General features: G+C 44.4%; 1 protein-coding gene across 9 annotated transcripts in view; it reads left to right on the top strand.

Moving 5' to 3' along the window:
• The window catches only part of CTDSPL (CTD small phosphatase like), a 126,179-nt gene that overhangs the window by 96,141 nt on the left and 13,164 nt on the right, over nucleotides 1-16,874 (top strand). For 6 of the 9 annotated variants that reach the window (XR_014232903.1, XM_082348737.1, XM_082348741.1 and 3 more), the window contains 3 exons: nucleotides 4,684-4,716; nucleotides 12,412-12,513; nucleotides 15,622-15,678. Coding sequence is in view for 7 of the 9 variants with exons in the window: in XM_082348737.1 (XP_082204863.1) it covers nucleotides 4,684-4,716; nucleotides 12,412-12,513; nucleotides 15,622-15,678 (192 nt within the window). In the remaining 2 variants the exon portion in view is untranslated. Of the gene's footprint in view, nucleotides 1-4,683; nucleotides 4,717-12,411; nucleotides 12,514-13,602; nucleotides 13,724-15,621; nucleotides 15,679-16,874 lie in introns of those variants that run through there. The other 3 variants (XM_082348742.1, XM_082348738.1, XM_082348743.1) reach the window with 2 other exon arrangements.

Raw genomic sequence — 16,874 nt, 5'->3', positions numbered from 1 at the left:
ATAGCTACTGTTATTCTATTAGATAACTCTATCTTATCCTCATTCATGGACCAGACTAAGGAGGGCCCATCTCTTTGCTTCCATGATTGTCAGGTCCGCAGAAAGGGAATGTGGTAAATCACACTGGCTCTTAAAATTTTCACTCAGAGGTAACAAGGCTTATTTCAACCTACATTCTATTGGCCAAAGCAATTCACATGATTACACCTAACTTCAAGGAGTGTGGAAGTGTAATCCTACCATGTGCCCAGAAAGAAAACTGGAATTATTTGGTAAACAGTGCTAATGACTGTTACAGTATGCAGCTAATAGCTTTTGACCCAGCATCTAACATACACTGATACCAAAAAAAGGTAGAAAATAAAGAGATGGGCAAAATGTACAAAGCAGATCAAATAAATAGAAAGCAAAAGGGGCGGTATTAGTATCAGACAAAACAGAATTCAAGGCCAAAAACATTAAACAAGAGAAAGAGAGACATTTTATGATAAAAGAACTAATACATGCAGTGTACAGTAGCCATAAACCTTTACATACCAATCAACAGTACAGCCAAATATATAGAAGGATATCATTTAAACATGATATAAAGCTGTCTTCTAAAAATAAACAGCAAACAACATAGGAAAATCATTGGAAATTCTGGCTAATGTAATAAGATAAGAAAATGAAACAATTGATATAAATATGGAAAAGATAGAAAACCAGTTTTATTTGCAGATGGCATGATTATTTACAGTGAAATCCCAAAATACTACCAAAAAATGAGAATCACTAAAAGGTTTTGATGTGGTGGCTCTTATTTCCTGAGAAGTGTGTTGTGTTTCTGAATAAGAAGACTTAAAGTTTATACAGAAGAAAAAAAATGTCTAAGAACAGCTGAGAGGGCTTCCCTGGTGGCGCAGTGGTTAAGAATCCACCTGCCAATGCAGGGGACACGGGTTCAAGCCCTGGTCCAGGAAGATCCCACATGCCTCAGAACAACTGAGCCCGTGTGCCACAACTACTGAGCCTGCACTCTAGAGTCCACGAGCCACAGCTACTGAGCCCGCGCACCTAGAACCCGTGCTCTGCAACAAGAGGAGTCACCGCAATGTGAAGCCCGTGCACCGCAATGAAGAGTAACGCCTACTCGCCGCAACTAGAGAAAGCCCATGCCCAGCCACGAAGACTCAAGGCAGCCAAAAATAAATAAATAAAATAAATAAATTTTTAAAAAAAGAACAGCTGAGAAATTTTTGGAAAAATATTAATATAATGAAAGATACCTAGACTTAAGAGATATTAAGCCATATGGTACATTGGTATAGAAAAACATAAGTGGAATTTGTATGATGAGATTTCACTGTAAACCCTATCACAGCCCGAATTCTGATATCTCCCCTCAAACTCTCAATTTCCCCAATTTGAAAATCATTGCTGAGGAGAGTCCCCATTAGTGAAGGGAACATAGTTTGTACCCTAGGCCTGTAAAGGATTAAAAAAGTGAAGAATCACTGCTGTCATAGTAAAAGTTATTTTTATCTAGTACCTGCCTAGATGAATGACTTGAGAAGATGATGGTGCAGCCCTGGAAGGTTTCCTGGAGCCCTTAGCCATATCTACCAGAGAATAAAGTCCTTTAAAGGGAGCTCCTCTGGCAGAGCTGGGCTTACCTGGACCTAGTGTTCACTCATGGAAACGTCCTTTGGTTAACACTTGTCAGAGTGGCTTTTTAAAGAATTAAGTTAACTCTGAGTAGTGCATCGTTTGCATAATCTGCCATCCTTCAGTATGTGAGACCAGACCTTGTAGAAAGAGCCTGTGTCAAAGTGGGGCGACTCTGCCCTTTGCACTCACCTGGTCAGGACACCTGGAACGTAAAGCCCAGGCTCAGTAGATGTGGAAGCCGATTCCAGGCATGTCTCTACTGCTGCCTCCTGGGCTCTCCCAACCTCTTGGAGCTCAGCCTGCCAGGGAGGAGGGAAGGCTGTGGACAGAATGCAACAGATGGTTCCATCCACCCTGCATATTCACTGTCCTGGAGAAAAGCTTCAGAGCAGTGGCCTGGGGTGGCTACCACTGTGACCGTCACAGATACAGCCTGGACTGGAGACAAGTTGCCCAAAATAAAAGTGTCTGCAGCCCCTGGCTGGAGGCTAGCAGGAGTCAGCACTCAGAAGGCCCCAATGGCAGAGGCCATGGAGGACTTCTAAGTGCAAGGACAGAGTGAAAGCCATTGCTGGCCGCTCACTCATACACGCGTATCCCATGTACACACACGTAAACCTCTAGGGTAATTTTCAAGCCCACATACTTGTCTAGGGTGGCACCTTTGGTTGTGGTCTGTGTTTTGTCAAGCCCTTCCCAAATAACCGTTTGGTGGTATTATCTCTCACCTCACTGATGTGCTCACCTGGTCTGAAGGTACACCTGTGTGTTAGGGCTGTTTGCCATCTCCCACTAGCGCATTGGTTCTCAAATGGAAATGACTTTGCCCCCTAGCGAACATTTGGCTGTGTCTGGAGCCTTTTGTTTTTTTAACATTTTTATTAGAGTATAATTGCTTTACAATGGTGTGTTAGTTTCTGCTTTATAACAAAGTGAATCAGTTATACATATACATATATTCCCATATCTCTTCCCTCTTGCGTTTCCCTCCCTCCCACCCTCCCTATCCCACCCTCCTAACTGGTTACAAAGCACCGAGCTGATCTCCCTGTGCTATGCGACTGCTTCCCACTAGCTATCTGTTTTACGTTTGGTAGTGTATATATGTCCATGCCACTCTCTCACTTTGTCCCAGCTTACCCTTCCCCATGCCCGTGTCCTCAAGTCCATTCTCTAGTAGGTCTGCGTCTTTATTCCTGTCTTGCCCCTAGGTTCTTCATGACCATTTTTTTTTTTTTTTTTTAGATTCCATGTATATGTGTTAGCATACGGTATTTGTTTTTCTCTTTCTGACTTACTTCACTCTGTATGACAGTCTCTAGGTCCATCCACCTCACTACAAATAACTCAATTTCGTTTCTTTTTATGGCTGAGTAATATTCCATTGTATACATGTGCCACATCTTCTTTATCCATTCATCTGTCGAGGGACACTTAGGTTGCTTCCATGTCCTGGCTATTGTAAATAGAGCTGCAATGAACATTGGGGTGCATGTGTATTTTTGAATTATGGTTTTCTCAGGGTATATGCCCAGTAGTGGGACTGCTGGGTCGTATGGTAGTTCTAGCCATTTTGTTGATGCTACTGGGGTTTCTACTGGCATCTGGTGGGTGGAGGCCAGGGTTGCTGCTGAGGACACTACAGGGCATGAGACCCACAGCAAAGAGTCATCAGACTCCGAGCATCAGTAGTGCGGGGTCGAGAGCCCTGCTCCACAGGGACCCAGTGGGCTTGTGAGCTTCTGGTTAAAGTCTCCCCCACCAAGCTCCAGATGTTGGGAACAATATTATTTAAGCGCTTCTGAAATGAACGTCTCCGCATAAGCTCTTGAAAACCGAGATTTGATTTGATTGCGCCGTTGTGTTGGAGAACAGCACGGCTCTGCCTTGAATGATGGCAGAAGGCAGTTTAGAATCCTTAAGACAAGCCCCAAGTGTCCTGAGGAAGGAAAGAGCCATCAAGAGTATCTCAGGATGAAACACCAGTTGCTGCCACACTGCAGAGGTGATGACTGGGGGCTAGAGATAATCAAGAAGTTGCGAATTGGTTCTTAGAGGCAGAGCAGAGCTCAGAAAGGTACCAGCCACCTGCCACTGTTGGCAATCAGGACTGACTCCTTCCTGTGAGACCCCTGGCACCAGTGACCCCCTCAATAAAGGTGGGTACACTTTCACAAATCCTTCGATGTGGGAGACCGACCGTGAAACAGTGCATCTCTTTGTCAGGGACCGTGATGCTGCGATTCGTTGCCTCCCATCCCACCAGCTGAAAAAGAAGAAGAAACACAGAAACTGGAAATTCTCAATGGAGATAAACTTGTTCTTGTATTAGCTTTTCTTGAGGATGCTAAAATGAAGTGTTTCCATCAACCAGGTTTGGAACGGCTGGCATTCCAGCTGAGGAATGGTTGAGGCCCTTCCTTGGGGGCTGAATTTTCTGAGCACTCCCTATGAATACAGGTTCTGTTCCCCTTAACGGGAAAGCTGTCCCATGCCTATGGCCTTGGAGGGAACTCCTTACACCTTGCCTGTCCCCTCTGCCCAGTCCTCCCCTAGAAGAGGACCAGAAGTGGGTGCCTCATAATCTGCTGAAACTGTCCTCCTTGCCCTGTATATTGTATTGACTTAAAGCTTTAGTCTTTTAGGGGAAAACTTACTTAAATGAAGAAACAAGCCAGTTATTAGAGAGATTCATGGATCAAAGTAAAATAGGGGTTTTCATTTTTACTTTTCATTTAAGGATTAAATTCCTGGGAGTAAAGGAGGCACTATTTAAATAAACAAGATCATTTATGAGCTTCGGGAACCTGGCCTCGTTTCTCAGGGGAGGCGGTGTCTGGGAGGCAGAGTGGAGCCCAGTGCCCTAACTGTGGAATATCTTTGAGTTCCTCCTGTTCATCAAATCCCACCAAGGTACAGAGAACAGGCAATCATATGGCCACTGTACTCAAGAGTGCTTTGAAGTTTCTTTTGAGAATATGATCTACTTCTCTTTGAACCTGACAGTGATTTTTTTTTTTTCTTTCTCCTCAGGGTGACCAGAGGCAGATCAGTCCCATACCAAGTGTATGTATATTTATCCAATTTTACTTAAACAGTTATAGAATCTTGTAGCTTTTGGCTTACTAATATAAAAGATTTTTTAATATTCTTGCTTATATTGCGTTTTTATCGTGTGGTATTAACAGCTCTGGTCTGTTGAAAAAAAAAAAGTGAAGCTACATTTTAAACTGAGAGCAGGAAGTTCTGTACAAGTTTCCTTTCTTAGGAACAGCAAGGCAACCAGCATCTATTAACCAAATTCTCACCTTTCTCTCTGCAAAGGGCCTCCACGTCTCTTAGTAAGCTGAGGCCGCACTCCCCCACTCCATAGACTGCAAGAGCATACTTTTGCCCCAACAGGGTTCTTTGCAACAGGTTCTGTCCCAGTGGGACTAGGTTCACCAGACCCCCATCCCAGGGGAGGAGACCATCCCTGACTGTTCAGCAGTGTCGGTAGCTTGGTTGGCCATGGCTCTGATCAGAAAAATCTTCTCAGTCGTATTCCCTGAACTTGCAAAATCACCGTACCATCACCACCACCCTGCCCTCTGCCCCCTGAATCCCACAGGCTGGCTGTACTGCAATTCTGCCCCAGCCAGGCACTCCCCTGGGCCACCAACTTCTGTTTTCAGTCCTGGAATTTGGGATACTAGCTGCACCAGTGTCTGCCCCAGCACAGGCCTGGACCGGCCACCCCTCAGACAGCTGCTCTCCCCACCTCTCCTTTTCTTCCTTCTTCTCTGCCAGCCGAGCCGTGTGGCCTGAGGCCAGTCAGCAAGCAAGAAGCAGACCAATGACCGACTCCCAAAAGAAACTTGCAGTTGAGATGTCTGTATCAAACAGGATCTCTCAAACAGTCCTATGTCCTTAGAGAAGGATTTAGGTTTTTAAAAGTTGTCCAGAAATTGATTTTTTTTTTTTTTTTTTGGCCGCACCGCACGTGGCTTGTGGGATCTTAGTTCCCTGACCAGGGATTGAACCCGGGCCCTCGATAGTGAAAGAGCGGAGTCCTGACCACTGGACCACCAGGGAATTCCCAGAAATTGATATTTTAATCCATAAAGATTCTCTGATTCAGATTGTCTGATTCAAATCTAATCATCTATCTTTACTTGGACTTTTTCACATATTTTCTGGGAACATCCAAGAGACACAGCAATCTTACATTGAAAGAAATGATGGATTTCATTAGTACAGTTTGACTTCAAATTTGGCAATGCATGTCACCTATAAATTGCCCAAAATATTTTTGTTAATTTCACTTATTTTCACAACTTTAACTCTCCATTGATTAACAAGTTGCAGGGGTTTGTGGAGTGATTCTGACTTTGCTAGTGTGCCTGGGGGTTGGGCTTTGTTGGGAACTGACTTTGATCAAAAAGATGGATCAATCAGCATAACTGCTTATCCAGTGTTTGAGTAGGATACCCAATGGGATTGATACCCGAGGCCTCTTTTTAATCTTTATACAAAGTAGTTTTGTATATTTTTCCTGCAAAGGTGTCTACATTCAACAGGTGGCATCTCTCCCCCTACCTCTGAGACGCCAATAGCACTGTTTTTTTTTCCTCAAAGTTAATTCACAGCGGGGGCTTCCCTCGTGGCGCAGTGGTTAAGAATCTGCCTGCCAATGCAGGGGACACGGGTTCGAGCCCTGGTCTGGGAAGATCCCACATGCCGCGGAGCAACTAAGCCCGTGAGCCACAACTACTGAGCCTGCGCGTCTGGAGCCTGTGCTCCGCAACAAGAGAGGCCGCGACAGTGAGAGGCCCGCGCACTGCGATGAAGAGTGGCCCCCGCTCGCCGCAACTGGAGAAAGCCCTCGCACAGAAACGAAGACCCAACACAGCCATAAATAAATTAATTAATTAATTAAAAAAAAAAAAAAAGTTAATTCACAGCTACCTATAAAGTTAAGTGCTGAATCAAAGCATTTGTCAGAGTAAACGCTCTACTGGGCACCCACAGTAGAGAAAAATGACCCTTTCTTCACAAATCTCTTTCTAGAGTCCCAGAATAAAATAGCCAAGAGGGGATTTCCCTGGTGGCGCAGTGGTTGAGAATCTGCCTGCCAATGCAGGGGACATGGGTTCGAGCCCTGGTCTGGGAAGATCCCACATGCCGCGGAGCAACTAGGCCCGTGAGCCACAACTACTGAGCCTTCGCGTCTGGAGCCTGTGCCCCACAACAGGAGAGGCCGCGATAGTGAAAGGCCCACGCACCGCGATGAAGAGTGGCCCCCGCACCGCGATGAAGAGTGGCCCCCACTTGCCGCAACTAGAGAAAGCCCTCGCACGAAACGAAGACCCAACACAGCCAAAAATAAATAAATTAATTAATTTAAAAAACAATAGCCAAGAGGAAAAAGTTGCTTTGTGTAATTTAGCCCAGTGTTAGGTCAGTAAACCACAGACTGCTTCCTACATGTGAGACACTGGATCAGGCCTTATGAATCTGAAATATCTTACAAGAAAGCAAAGCCTAGCTAAAGTAACTTGCATCTTTGAATAAGCACTTCCAGAAAAGCAGTTCCACCAATGGGTACCGTGTGATCTCCACTGCCTGCTTAGCATGCAGCACTAAACCCAAGTCCATCTGGAGACCAGCTCTGCCCCGGGATTTGAGCCTTGGGGTCCCCTGCAAAATCTGCACCTACCTGTCGAGACTGCAGCTCACATAAACGGTAACCCTGCCTTTTCTGGACCACGGGGGACCTGGTTAGTGCTAGGAGCCCCTGAGAGCTTGGAGGGCTACCACACAGGACCGGAAATCCAGGCTTGTGCTGAGCCTCCAAACCAAGTCCCCACACCCGCTGAAAGCTTTTTCCAGGCCCAGAAGACGAAAGGAGCCCCTAAGCCTGTGGGTGCCCAGAGGAGATCCGGCTGGAGTTCCCATCGCTTGCTGCTTACTTCGTGAGCCCCCCATTTTTTATTCTCATGCTGCTGTTTATATGTGCAGCCTCCATCTTTTGATTTTTCTTTTTTTACTAAGCTCATTTTTTCATTATTCACTTTTCATTATTCTATTTTTTCATTATTCAAACTCATGGTTTAAAAAAATACTGCAAGATTAAAATAGAAAAAAAAAAATCTCCCAACTTGATCCCGCTCCCTAGAATAGCCTTCTAACATTTGTTGTATATCCTTGCAGAAATTTTCTAAATCAACACAGGCATACTTAAACAAATGAGAGTGTTGTGAATTGCTTTTTGCTTTTATCAGGGTACCTTGAACATCTTTCCAGATATTAGTACATAGCAAGCTGCCTCATTGTTTTACACGTAGTTGATGGCATTTACGTTGTGTCCACTTTTGTGCTATTACAAATATTCTTGTGCTTGTGTGTTTGTCAACCTGAGTGATAGTATCTGGGTGATCAGTTCCTAGTTGTGGAAATGCTAGGTCAAAGGGTATACTTTATATTTCTGGTAGATTAAAGGCAAATTACCCTCCAAAAACCTAATTTACATTCCCAGCAAGAGCCCATTCCGTTTTCAAAAATGGTAATTAGCAAATACTTTGATCTTTGCTAACCTGAAAGTAAAGATTTATTGCTTTGATTTGCATTTCTTCATGAATGAGTATGAACATCTTTTCACAAGTTTATTGTCCATATGTATTTCTTCTTACCTATTCATTTCTTCTAGATTTTATACTATTTTTTTTAAATTTCAGTGAAATTAGCACTCTCCCCCAAATTTATGATATATTTTTTGTCCTGTTTATAATTATTTGGCCACACAGGAGTGTAATTTTATATAGGGAAATGTGTTCATCTTATCTTTTATGGCTCCTGAACTTTATGTCATGCTTAGAAAGCTCTCCCCACTCTATGACTATGACCCACTTGTCTCCTAGTATTTTAGCAGTTTCATCATTACACTTAAATCTTTGATCCATCTGGATTATGTTGGTGTAGTGCGTGAAGTCTCAATCCAGCTTTATTTGCTTTTTTCCAGGTGGCAAGTCAGTTGTCTCAGCACCATTTATTGAGTAACCCATCTTTTGTACACCTATTAGAAATGACATCTTTATCTGGACTTGATCTTAAACGTTTCACTTAGTAACATTTGTCTCCCAACTGGGAGCTGGGGTTTGGGGCCCTCTCTACCTCTTATCGGAAGCCTCATGTTCTGTCCAGTAAAAGTCAGGTGTTGAAGGGTAAGGAAGAATGCAGAGGGACAGGCTTGGAAACCGTGAAGTTTGGTGGTGACTCTGAAGGTGAACACTCAGATGCTTTGGCCCCAGTGAGGACCAGACCCCTACCGTTCCCACATGCTCTCTGGAATCACTTACGTCCCTGGTGCTTCCAGCTCGGGGTTGACAGTGCAGCTGAGCCATAAAATTGCTGAAAGTGGAGAGGAGAAATTTGTTTTCTAACAGTTATGTTTGTATGCTGTCGGCCTAAGCCTTTTAGTAAACAGTAGTATACTTTTTTCCACCAAACCTTATGAAGATCATATAAGCAGAGCAACTCCTCTAGTGAGAGCTGGTGTCCAGTCTCCTTTGCCCCTCCTGCAGCAGCCCTGAGAGTTCTGCCCTGAGCTCAGGAGGCGTGAGGGGAGGGGGGGTGGGCAGTGTGCAGACTTGGAACCTGAGAACTCCAGTGCACAGACAACCATCCAGCATACCAAGAAGAGGCACCGCTTCTGTAAGATTTGCAAGGGTGTGTTATGGGGTGGATACCTTAGATTAACTATTCCTGGCCGCCCGTTCACAGCCAAGGACAGGAACTTTCACATCCACTCCCAGAAAGAGCAATGGCATGAATGCCCTTCTCAAACCTCCCCCTCCCCCCCATGCTTTCTTACTCCCACCCCACCCCCCTGGCAGTGCCCGCCTGTGCTTGGGAGCAAGTCGTTGTGTTTAGAAAAGGCTCGTTTTGATATAACTGGTGTTTCTCCTGTTCTTCAGCTTTATGATGACCTGAGAGAAAATTTGCATCAGGACATTTTTTAGTTAATGATTCAAGCATCACCTGAGCAGATCAATTGAAGTCACAAAACACTATCACATTTACCTAGTATCCTTGCATGTTCCAAGGACACAGCTGTCCAGAAGAATTCTTACCACTGGTCTGAGGAATTTGCATTAATCTAAAGCCAAGCTCTCAGGGAAGCCGCGTGCATTTAGGAACCGGGCTAAGGGTTAATGGACCGCCCCCTGCAGCGTGTCGCCCCAGCCTGGCCTTGTTCTCTGCAGCAGAAATGCTAAATCAATAGCTTGCCTGTCACCCCGCTCGCTCTTTTCTCTCTTAAAATAGTGCGGGGAGGCTTTTTCCTTACTGTTAACTCAGAGAATGCTTGTAAAGTGTGGGTTAAACCTGCGAAGAAAGTAATTTTCATTCCCTGGTTTGGAAAATAACTGAGCCACTTCTGGCAGAGCTTTGATGTTTTCAGATATGCTAGGGATAGAAGTTCTAGATCCTTATTTTCCAGGCTAGCAATTACTTAAAGTTAAAATGCTGTTTTAGTCTATAAACGCATAGAAGAAGGGCTAGACAGATACACACCAAACTAAAAAGGGGGGGCACCTGGGGAAAGGAATTGGGGGGGTGAACATGGACGAGAGAATACTTGTGTTTTATATGTCTATATTCTTTACAATGAGAATGTGTTTTATTACATAATTGTATAATAGAAAATTAAAACAAATTTTATTCTAGTCACAAGCATGCTTTCTGCTATGGCTCACACAACAGAAATAACCCCAGCCCTCTCTATTATGTTCATTTATTGGGCTCATCACACCCTGCCTTTTTAAACCTCTTTTGAACTTCTTCTTGCAAGTTTATTTTAATTTTTTTAATAAAACCTGCCTGCTTGCTGATTTGTAATGAAGGACATAGTCCTTTCCAGGACACTGGGTCCCATGCTCCAAGTCTAAGGCATGTCTTTCCCAGTGCCACATTCTCAGGGATACTGCTTGGTGAACATTCATTAGAGCCAAGGGAGTTGGGAGGCCGTAAGGGCGTTTTCTGCTGGATGATGTTGGAGAGGATGAAACACCCACGCTTACTAGAGAGAGCCCCCCAGGAATTAGAAATGCTCATGTCTTCACACATTGCTTCATCCTACTCCGCCCCGACAATCCCTCCAGCCAAGATGATCATAGCACTTGCAAATTTACCTACCCTGTTGACCGCCTGCTTTACATTCACTATTGAACCAGCTCAAGTCCAAAATTAACATGAATTCCCTGACTAATGTTCAACTGAAACCAAAAAAAAAAAAAAGAGAGAGAGAAAGAAATAGCCATTTAAAAGGGACTACTTCTTGATTTCATTTTTTTCTTGTTTTACTTGATAAGCTAAATTGTCCATTCTTCAGTGGTTAGGGACAGATATTTTCTTGTGTTTCGTTTTGCATTAAATATGGAACAGAGCTTGACCTTCCTCCAGGACAGAAAATTAGCTAGTTAACATTGGATACTGAATATGCCACAAAGTAAACTGAAATACTTCAAATCATTTCTAGAATGAGGCAAGGCCCAAGAAATAAATACTCTAAATCAAGAATAAGGTTGGCGGGCTTCCCTGGTGGCGCAGTGGTTGAGAATCTGCCTGCCAATGCAGGGGACACGGGTTCGAGCCCTGGTCTGGGAAGATCCCACATGCCGCGGAGCAACTATGGCCTATGAGCCACAACTACTGAGCCTGCGCGTCTGGAGCCTGTGCTCCGCAACAAGAGAGGCCGCGATAGTGAGAGGCCCGCACACCGCGATGAAGAGTGGCCCCCGCTTGCCGCAACTAGAGAAAGCCCTCGCACAGAAACGAAGACCCAACACAGCCATAAATAAATAAATAAATAAATAAATAAATAGCGTTCCCTTTAAAAAAAAAAAAAAAGAATAAGGTTGGCTGAAGATACCTAGCATTTTATTAACTCTTTATGACTTTTTTATCGTAAGATGAAAGTCAGCTACTACAAAGACATATAAATGGATTTTCTGGTTAACACACAGTATGTGGATTAAAGTATAACTTCCAGGGACAGAGACTCCAAGGGATAAAAGTGCCACTTCCGCTCGATATTACACCACAGTGGGACACGTACCACGCAGGGCACTGTACATGGACCCGTTTTATTTCTGTTTCCTATTATTGGAGGTCACTTTGGATTGCTTTTTACTGGTAGTTCTATAGTTTCTCTTAAAGTTTTTTGAAAGCTTCAGTCACTTAAAAAAAAAATACTATGGTCCAATAAAGCTCTAAAATATGCTTATATACCACAGTGAATTTCAGATGAAATATGACCCCGGAACATAGGCTGCATGGTTAGAGTAGCTATTATAATTTAACATTCATTTTCGTGTTGTCCATTTTAATAATAACAATAGCCACCACATATGTGCCAGGCAGAATGCTGGGTGTTTTACTGCAATTACAGCTGATAACAACCTTTCGTGGTAGGTATTATTATCCCAACTCACAGCCAAAGAACAGACAGAGCTGATATTCAAACCCAAGTTTGTCTGGTTCCAAAGCCCAGGCCCTCATAATAGCCGTTCAGGAAGTGGCACAGTATTTGCTTGGTAAAACTTCAATTGCAAACTGCTTATTCCTATTGTTTTTAATAAAATTCCATGATGTGCTTGACCAGGCATTTAAATGTTTGGTTTCATTTCTGACCTCATTGACATAGTGTAATACAATAATAAGGGATTTGGTTTGTCTTTTACATAAAGGTAATAATATTGATTTTTTTTTTTCCCTCTTTAGCCACCAGCTAAATATCTCCTTCCAGAGGTGACGGTGCTTGACTATGGAAAGAAATGTGTGGTCATTGATTTAGATGAAACATTGGTGCACAGTTCATTTAAGGTAAATCAACATAAAAAACAATCAGTGATCTTTGTGATTTGGTCACAGTTGTATTGGAAAAGGGAAAATTAAAAGGATGAAAGCTTGTGGTTGTTGGCGTATGACCTCCCTGTTCATGAAATCCCAATAACAGTTGCTTATTAACTCAGGTGAACATTAACTCAAGTAGCTGAATATTAACATGATTAGTTTGGGGCTGCCAATATCCCTGAGACTTCATTCTTATATATGCAATTTGAGTTTTCCAACACTCTGCCCCCTGCAGAAATACTTTTCAGGTGGCACAAGGCAATCAGTGCCCCAGGCCACTGCTATGTGTTTGTCAAGGTAACCGGAACGCTGTACGGGCTGCAAGTTGTATTGGGAGGGGCAGGGGAGGCACTGTTGAAAACCGTCAAGCAACCGACTATCCTGGAAGTTTTCCCAGACCAAGTTTTGGAAGATGCCCAACTCTGAAGAAGACTTCCAGAGTTAACGGCATCTGAACACATTCAGCCATTTACCTTGACCGTTTTCATGACGAGGTTGCTGGAGTTTTTCCTAAGCTTCACGGCTTAATGTGTATCCACCTGCCTGACCTCCCTCCTGATGGCTGCGGGGCTGCAGTGAGTTCAGCTCGCTCTCCATCTCCATCTCCCCGCCAGAACAACAGCCAAGATTACAAATTACCCGAGGGCCTCTATGCAGGAACAGCTATGGCTACACTCTTGGGAAATGAGTTAATTAATCGTTTTTCCATTTTTTGAAATTGTTTAAAAGAAGCAAATGATAAAAAAAAGTTTGGAAATAGGGGACTGGTGTGTCGGGGAGAAGAAGCAGGTGTGTAGGGTCCTTGTCCTGTTTTCCTTGGGTGTTTCTGGCGATGGAACTGCTCTACTGTTGCTGGCCAGTTAGACCACATTCTTCTTTTTACCCCCAGCCCGTGACCCCGCTTACTTTGCTGAGAGACGTGAAAGCACCACCTAAGATGGAGTGGGTGTCTGACACCAGCCAGTCACTCCTTGATGGCTCTATGGGAAGTGAGAGAGCCATCAAATTTTCCTGAAGCCCTTTCTGCCAGAAACATCCCTCCTTGGGCCTGCTTCTCACTAAACAGAATCCTCCTTGACAGGACAAGGCCAGGCAGTTGTCCTAGAGTCCTTTGGAGAGTGGAGGCGGGGCCACACTTACCCCTGGCAGTGAGAAATGGCCCGGCTGGCAGCTGGGGCACGTAGGTACCACTCATTCCCCAGCCCCACAAGGGCCCTTCCAGGATTGGTCCCAGGGCTGCAGTGACCTTATATCCCAACTCAACCCTGAACGGCATTGGAAGCCTTTTCTCCCCCATGGGCAGGATGCTCAAGACTTTTTCAAGTCCCTGCGGAAGAAAGCCCTTTAGGACAGGGGTCAGTTGCCATTACAGCATAGACAGCTTCATTCCAAGCGGCTCTGGGAGTGTGGGCATCGCTGGCCAGACTGCCCGAGGTTACTGAGGGTTCCTGCCTCCAAAGGCGGGCCTTGGCAGCCCCTGGTATCTCCAGGGCCTACTCAGAGGGCGTTGATGCGACAGGCTGATGTGAACAGCATCTCTTCATTTCTTCCCTCCCTGGCTTGCCTACATTTGTGCGCGGAATATTCTTTATCATATGGTTTTTAAGGTTCTGGGCATTTCAAAACCATTTGAGAATCCGAAAGCTGTGAACCTCTCTCCTTGAAACTGCACATCTGTACAGCACTCAGGGCCAGGACCCAGGTTTACAGCCCTGACTTTGGCCCGGTCTCGCGCAAGAAAAGATGGAGGGCAGTGCTTGCTCTGAGCTGGGCAATGGTTTTCTCTTGTTCTATACTCTGTGGAATATGATTTCACAATCTAATGCCTTGTGAGAGTTTCTTCCTTCAGTCTTTTGTTTTCTAGCCTGATTCTCTATTTTAGTTGTGGAATTATGAAATACCGAACTCATCCTTGGCCTTCCAACCAAAGCAGTGAAGACACTATAATCTTAAGCCTCAGGTGCTCTGCTGAGTGCTTAGTAATGGTTCTGTGATCTAGTATTTTCCACCTTTTTTTCAGTTTACATATCAAAGAACAATGTGTGTGTACAGTAATGGGCTTAAAGGCAGAGACCCCAGTTCAGATTCTGACCAGAGACCCCATACCCCACACTCCTGCCCTGTGGCCACCACACACGTGTTCTCCCTCCCTCTGTTTCTCTCCTACGTGTCCCAAGGGTTTGTGGTCTCATGCTTCTCTTGGGCCTGTTCATTTCTACCTGATTTGTGGAATTCCATTTAGAACTGTATGTGAGTCTATCATTGAGAACATAGTGACTGCCGAAGCATCCTATTTGAATTTTAAGTGTCATTAAGTGTCAGAGTTACTTTAAATATGCAGAGGTTTGTGAGTGTGCTACGTGTTGTATTACATAGAGCAGAACAGTCTGGGGTGGGCTGGGTCTCCCCACCTCCCACAGTAGGAGATGGTGCCAGGCAAGGCCTGAAATCACTGATGCATGCTGGATGGAGGTAGGGGCACTCATCAGATCCATTGCTCTAGTTGAGGAAGAGAGGAGAATCCGAGGTCCAGAGGGGAAGGAGCCTGCCCAAGGTCATGGCTGTGGCCTCTGACTTCACCCCCCATATCCGATGGCCCCACTTGGGGTCCATGTGTTGAACATCTGTCAAGCAGCCCCTCACAGGGCAGCCTGCACTTGTGGGTCCAAGACAAATTCTTTTCCCCTGAGTAGCCCTGTCCTCGGGGATCGTCAGGCTCTCACCTCCTCCCCCTGGTGGCCAGCAGTGGTTCCTGCCATGCTGGGAGGGCTCTAGGCAAGAGCGGGGAGTTTGAGGAGCCCCGTTCCCAAGCCAGCTGCACCACCCTTTGTGGTTGGGGCCAGGGAGGTGATAAAAAAGTTGGACCAAGATGCTGAAAATGTAACAATATTCAGAACAGAAAATGATGTGCTTTTCTGCTTGTGCTTATTTTGAGGAGCCATGGCAGGCTTCAACGTCCTCCTGAATTGTTTTTTCCAACAATAAAAACATTGGTCCAGGCAAGCTTTTTTGGTGCTAAAGTTTCCAATTTTATTTTGTTCTTTCAGACATATTAATTATAGTTTCTTTTTTCTCTAGCCTATTAGTAATGCTGATTTTATTGTTCCCGTTGAAATCGATGGAACTATACATCAGGTAAGAAAGCAAAGCTAAATCTGAGTTTCAGTTAGCATTTTTTAGTAATTATGTTTCCTGTGAACTGTATTTCTAAATTCCCATTTCATAATCTTTTTATTCCTAAATCAAAAGGAAGTAGATTTTATTGAAAATGCAATGATGTTCTGCTTTTTTTTCACTCAGATGAATTTTATACTTAGTTTATAAGGGAAACTAGAATCTATTTGTAAATATTAGATGTGGTTGCAAGTTCAAATAATTCTTTGATTTGATGCAGACTTTTAGAAGTTTCCATGTCCCCCACTGGCCTAGCTTGATGGTCTAATTAACTTCCCTGTGTAATTGCTTCAGCTACTCTCCTAGCAGACAACAGGAGAATGTCACAAGTCACCCACTTATGGTAGATTCTCGGGAAAAGTTGTCCATTTCCAAGGCCAGCCAGTCTAGACTCACCTTGTCACTCCTGCATCGTGTTCTCCAGTGAATACTTAGCAAAATCCAACCCAAAAAGGAAAGGAGGAAGGGTGTGCGTTTTTTGGATCAGCAGGCAGCTTTGAATAAAGATGCCCTAGTCAGTTGGCGTACATCTTTGTTCTGATTTTTTTTTCCCTTATTTTCCTTTTTTCTTCATGAAGCTCCTCTGGAAATAGTTTCATTTATGAAATATTGGAAACATTGTAGGAAGACATTGTAGGTTTTCCACAAGGATGATCCAGTCATCTTCCTTGTCAACCCCAAGATCTAAAGGGAGAGTCTCTGGCCTGGTGTGTTTATATCCCAGGAGGAAAACTCTCCCTTGGTAACTCTGTCCCTGGTGTCTCCACACTTCACACTTTTAAAAGCCATCAGGGAGCCAAAATGGCAGGCACTTGGGCATTTAACATTTGCAGAAGCGTCAACAGAATTAACTTAGCATCTGAGAAGCAGTTAAGGCTTCTGCATTTATTATCTTGGCTCGTGTTACAAGATAATGAGACAAAGGAGAGGCTGCCCACTGGCATGGCAGGAATTAGGAGAGAAATTAATCCTTCGTTCCTCGTGACCGTGAGCGTGGCCCTCAGGACCTGACCTGCTATGGCCAGCCCATTCTCGAAGGAGCCACCCAGCTGCCCCAGCCCTCCAGACTGTGCTATGATTCACTTGGTAGATACCCCAGAGCTGGGGTCAGAAACTCTCTCTCCTGAGGGAATGAAGCCACAGGCGCCCAGAGGAGG

This window comes from Balaenoptera borealis, assembly GCF_965194805.1.
Source record: "Balaenoptera borealis genome assembly, chromosome: 12".
Lineage (NCBI taxonomy): Eukaryota > Metazoa > Chordata > Mammalia > Artiodactyla > Balaenopteridae > Balaenoptera > Balaenoptera borealis.
Note: the sequence above shows the minus strand (reverse complement) of the source record. Positions and strands in the feature narration are given on the sequence as shown.